Source organism: Mus pahari, chromosome 16 (assembly GCF_900095145.1).
Source record: "Mus pahari chromosome 16, PAHARI_EIJ_v1.1, whole genome shotgun sequence".
NCBI lineage: Eukaryota > Metazoa > Chordata > Mammalia > Rodentia > Muridae > Mus > Mus pahari.
The window spans coordinates 41,101,938-41,107,854 of NC_034605.1; the positions used below are offsets into that span (position 1 = coordinate 41,101,938).

Consider the following 5,917-nt stretch of genomic DNA (forward strand, 5'->3'; position numbering starts at 1 on the left):
CTGCTGCTACTGCTACTGCTGCTGCTGCTACTACTGCTACTGCTACTGCTGCTACTGCTACTGCTGCTGCTACTGCTACTGCTGCTGCTGCTACTGCTGCTGCTGCTACTACTGCTACTGCTACTGCTGCTGCTACTGCTACTGCTGCTGCTACTGCTACTGCTGCTGCTGCTACTACTGCTACTGCTACTGCTACTGCTGCTACTGCTACTGCTGCTGCTACTGCTACTGCTACCACCTCTGTATTTCACATTCTTTCCGAATCCCAGCTCAACTATCTGTCTTGCTAAAAGTAGCAGAGTTGTATTGTTAATTTAGGCCACCCATATAACCCTAGTAATCAGATATGCATGTCAGGATAGCTGTAAATGTAACCCAGCACATCTGTAAATGACAGCATCATGTTGCACTGTCAAAAGATTAGACACCCTGCTAATTCCTTTGTGTATGTTCTTGAGTTCTACAGGAGTTAACAGATGTTACCCATCTTTCTCCCTAGTGTTGATTCTATTTTGATGTTTCAGTGCATAACTTGAAAGAGTACCTGACATACTGACGTAAAATGCTGGCATTAACATGTTGATAGTACCTGGCTTCAAGTAACATTGTTCTATAATAATCTCAAGGTCCCCGCACTCCTAGAAAGTGAAGTTAAGGAAGAGACTTGTTTTGGTTCAGATGATGCTGGGGGCTCGGAGTGCTCTGACACATACTCTGAAGAGCAGGAAGATCAAGCCGGATGCAGAAACCATACTGCTGACCCCGACGTTGATAAAAAGGTTAGCCCATATTTTATTCTTCTTGAGTGTGGTGGCTCTCAAGCATCAATGGAAACTTGGAGTTTCCTTAACTAAACACAAACTTTACTTTTGGAGTAAATTAGAGACTTAGCTGCTATTAGGAACTTCTTTAATATCACACAGAGGACATGTTATGTCTGATTACTAGAAGCAAATATTTGTTTCTTTCTAACCATTATTTCTCTTAAATATGGAACTTGTAAACACCGAGTAACATATACAGGGATATTGATTTGACTGTCTACAAATTCAACAATGTTCAAGGGACAGGGTGTAGCTCAGTAGTAGATGGGCTGGGATCGGGAGAGCTGGGGAAAAAAGATAACCTGTATATAATGATAGGAACCTATTGTCCCAGTACTTGGAAACTGAGGAGGAGGGAGATCATTTGAGCCTTGGGAGTTTAAGACTAGTCTGGACTTCAAAGTGAGACCCTCTTGAGGGAGGGAAGAAGGTAGGGATGTAAAGGAAGAGAGGGAGATAGGAAAGAAGGGAGATGCAGGGAGCCTCAAAACAAAGTTATGCTCACCAAGCTGTAACGTATATGCTACGTATACTTTTATCTGCTTAACATTAATTTTAATTTAGTTCTAATAATAATCTGAACACACTGAATGAAATTTTGTTGGGGGTGGGTTTATATTTTACAGGAAAGAAAAAGGATGGTCAAGGAAGCCCAGAGAGAGAAGAGAAAAAATAAAATCCCTAAACATGTGAAAAAAAGAAAGGAAAAAACAGCCAAGGCCAAAAAAGGCAAATAGAATGGCGCCATCCCTCAGCTGCTTTTTAACCTGAAGCAGAAGTCGCTGGAGGAGGCTTCCTTACTGTCTCACTGTCAGGGGAGGCTGGGTGTGGTCATGTGATTACTTCAAAAGCCCCAAGCCTATTCTGTAGGAATCCAGTCCTGGCTCTGCTTTTAATGGACTTATTAAGGTATTATTTTAATGAAGAACTTTGTATATTTTATTTTTATATTTTTATCTTGCAAACATTTTTTCAGAAGTATCAAAACATGAGTGTTTATGATGAAGATCCACAGCCTTTATAAAGGCACTTGGACAAACTTGGGAACATTTGTTTTCTTTGTCTATGCCAAAGACAAACACCTGAAACAGGCTGGAACTCCACTCCGAGAGTCGTCGTCTGGCCGATATGTGCCATTCCCAGGAGCCCCATTCCTGTGTGTTCTGGGTACACAGGAAGCTGTCCTGTGATCCTACTTCATCTTAACTGTACCTTTCCAGTGAGCCCTCCCAGCTCAGGCGCCTTTTCACACCCAGTCATTTGTTCATCAGATATTTCAGTGTTCTAGGAACTGGAATATAGCTATGAATAAAACCAGATTACTTCCTTTGGGTAGTTTGCATTCTTGTAAGGAAATGAAACATTAAAAAAAAAAAGTAATATTCTTTGAAGAGGATATACATTATATATAGAGAAACAGTACTAAATAAAGAGAAAACTTAGGGAGGCACAAGTTTGCAACTTAAAATACTGGAGGTGAGTCACAGAGAGCTTCCTGGCAAATTCCATGGTGGCTGAATGGAAGCCAGACTGGACTACTTAAGCAACAAAGCCAAGGTACATCGGGAAGGAAGAATACCCCAATCAAAGCACAAAGCCAGGGGAAGGCCCTGCAGCAGAAGGCTGTCTGCAGTGGTCAGAAGTGGGGCGGCAGCATCAGGCTCGGGGGAGATCTGAGTGCACAGCTCATTTAGCAGATGACTGTCAGGGTCTGACTTGTACTTTGAAAGCATCGCTCTGGCTTCTAGAGAATTGAAGCAAAGGTGGAAGATGATTGGCTGCACTTGTTGTCAGCCCAGGTGAAGGATGCTGGTGGCTTGGCCTGGGATGCTAGTTGATGTGGAGTTAGCTTAAGGCCGAAGGTGAGTTAGAACGGAGTAGTGAAAGGTGCCTTCAGGTTTATGACCCAAGAGGCCACAGCCCACTGCAGTGTGATGAGACTGGTGGGTGGAGTAAACTTACTGGTAAGAGAAAATTTCAGGACACACATTGAATTATCAGGTGTTAAAAAACCTTTTCCTATTTTATGTTACAAATGGCTGTGTTAATCCTTGCACCAGACACTCATACAGCAGCCCAGGGTTTCCACTTAGACCGCAGCTTCCAGCTGCTTGCTCGATGGTGGGTTATGATGAGTGCCACCTGACCATGCTCCTTTCTGCTTTAAAGTTCAAAAAGGAGCTCTTACAAGCCCAGTTTACATAATATTGAGAGCACATTTATCATCTGTGTGCACATTTGCGTCTTCCAGGTCTTCTGGCTCACGCAGACAGCTCTGTGTGTCTCTATTACTTTACCATGTGAACTCAAAGCAGAATTGTTCCTGCTGGCCTAGTTGGCCCAAGTTGCTGTCATTCAAAATACCTCGTTAAGATTTAGATCCTAAGTGTCCCCCCAAAGGCCATGTGTTAAAGACTTGGCCCCAGGTTGATAGCAGTATTGCTGAGTAAGGGCAGAACTGTGGGGGTGGGGGCCTGGAAGATTAGATCATTGTGTGTGTGTGTGGGGGGGGGTTCTTGCTGGGATGTCGGATTCTGGTGCTTTCCCCTGCTTCCTGGCCACAGTGATACTGGCAGCTTCCCTTCATCCCCACAGTAATATACTCTCACCACAGGCTTCACAGGGGAAAACGAACGCTTCTGTTGTTGGTTGACTTTCCTTCCTCGTCGTCCACTTTCAGCTAAGGCACATTGCACTACAGTTACTCTACACTACAACTGTTAAACTGTTTCTAGCCACTATTTTACCACAGCCACAAGAAACTGAACACATGCCCTGTGCAGTAAAAAATTCAGACTCTCACAGACAAAAAACTAGGGAGCTTGTATGTTCAAAAATGTAGATCATGTTTTCAGTTTTATCTTCATCTTAAAACATAGTGTTGTCCAGTCATAGTGACACACTATTTTAATCCCAGCGCTGGGGAGACAGAGGCAGGTGGGTCTCTGTATTTAAGGCCAGATTGGTCTACATAGTGAGTTGTGGCCAGCCAGGGCTGCATAGTAAGACCCTATCTCTAAATAAATCAATTAAGTCACCAGCTCAGAGAGGCCTGTCTTCCCCACCTGATTTGGTATTGCCCTCTGTGTCCTCGCGCCTGCAAGCTTTAACATTCCTCCTCTGCGTTGTTTTCCTGTAGCTCTACCGATGACAAAGTAGCCTGCAGATTGCCTTTACTTCTGTGTCGTGACTGGTTTGCCTACCTCCACCCCCGGTTCAGAATGTAAGTTCCAGAGGGGCACTGACTTGTGCTGAGGTTCACTCACCTTCAGTAAATGTTCAGATGATGCTGTTTCCTGAGCAAAGGAGAGGATATCATGGGTGCCTCTTATTTATAAGGATGGAAATACAGAATTGATGAGGGTCAGTTTGCATTTCCCAGGCTTGTAGTAAGGTTATCTGACTACCACATAAAGTGTTCAGTCGAAAAATGAGTTCACTAATGAGTCATCTCATCCCAGTACGTATGTGGATGGAAACTGGGCAGCCCAGTCCATTTGCTGATGCTTTAGCATGTAACATTGTTAAGGCTTTCTGAGGGCTGTGGTGACAAATCTAGGCCTACACTCACTTGTTTTGATATGCGGCTGTGACACTGGGAAGTCACTTTCCTTTGAGGAACAAGACCTTGTGTATAAATAGTGGGACTTGAACCAAAGGATTACCAAAACTTTGTCTAAAGTTCATTCACTTGCAGTTTTTTCATGTAGCCCAGGCTAGTTTCAAATTCTCTTCGAACATCCCTGAAATCAAGGATGGCCTTGAACTTGTGATCCTTATGCCTTTGTTTTCCCAAGTGTGTCATCACAGCCTGTAGTTTACCTAGAGATGGTAAGTCCTGGGAAAATGGATCCAAAAATGAGGCAGACTAAAGTTTCATGCAATAATTGCCAACTTTATACTCTGACGGTTAAGAGGAGTGACGTAAGTAAAGTGTACAATCACAAGACAACCAAGCTCTGTGTGTGTGTGTGTTTGTGCGCGCGCGTGCCCGTCTGTCTGTCTAGCAAACTGCATGATGCAAAAGAATGTTTTCCATAGAGGCATATAGACAACACTAGCCAGCTGTAATGAAGTCTGAAGTAAGCGCTCCTCTTACCTGGGAGGAGCACACATTCTGAGGACAATTCTGTGCTTTTGAAGAAACTGAAGTCACAAGGCTTGTTTTCTTGGAAATTTCTCAGGCCCTCAAAATCTCCCATGACTCAGTTCTTGAACAGTGTTCACCCTGTTTTATGCAGTGCTAGGGATTAAACACAGGGCCTCCTGGCCCATGCAAACACCGAATTGAGACCATCCCTGGTCCAAAATGGTTATTTTTAAAAAGTATTGGACCAATGTGATTTTCCCCTCTAAGAGTCTCACTGTGTCTTCCTTGTTGGTTTCCAAGTCACAAAGAACCAGATCAGTATTTTTTTTACCTTAACATTTTTTATTGGCTATTTTCTTTATTTACATTTCAAATGTTATTCCCTTTTCCAGTTTCCCTCCCCCAAACCCCCCATCCCACCCTCCCTCCCCCTGCTTCTATGAGAGTGTTTTTTAAAAAGACTTTAGACACCAAAGGGGTAGGTTGGACTCACTCTTTTGTTTAAAGTGCAGGTCATCCCCGTGCTGGTTGCCTTTAGATGGATCACTAACCTTTAGACTCTGCTGTTTTGCCGTGGGAATGCTGTTAATTGTGCTCGCAGTCATTTTATTCCAGTAGAGGGAGACATACCCTTGAGTTCTGATGTTTAACCAGCATGATTGGCAGCAGATGCTATTCGAGCAGGGGAGCATACTGCAGAGGATGCCCTTCATTTACTTGGCTTTACTTCTTTACATTCTTTACATTCCCCTAGACACTAACTCGATGGCACGTTTAGTGCTTGCTTTCTAAATTAGTCCCTCCTTAGAACCCCCAGCAAACTTGCACCTCAGTATATACTTTGCAAGAGTCGTAACTAACAGTTAAGTAAATCAGGTGTGGTAGAGTATACCTCAGTCTCAGTACTTGGGAGACGGAGGCAGGATGGTCACACGGTGGTGGTCAGCCAAAGTCAGATCTTGTCTCAAAAAACCACAACAGCAGAAGTGGCTTTTCACTCGGA

The 5,917-nt window shown here is 43.7% G+C and overlaps 1 protein-coding gene across 2 annotated transcripts in view; it reads left to right on the forward strand.

Moving 5' to 3' along the window:
- Positions 1-2,156, forward strand: part of Riok1 (RIO kinase 1) — a 23,753-nt gene extending 21,597 nt beyond the window's left edge. For both annotated transcript variants that reach the window (XM_021215618.1, XM_029547566.1), the window contains exons 16-17: positions 627-779; positions 1,451-2,156. In XM_021215618.1, the coding sequence (XP_021071277.1) occupies positions 627-779; positions 1,451-1,561 (264 nt within the window). In that variant the 3' untranslated portion in view covers positions 1,562-2,156. The remainder of the gene's footprint in view (positions 1-626; positions 780-1,450) is intronic.
- The last annotated feature ends 3,761 nt before the right edge of the window (positions 2,157-5,917 follow it).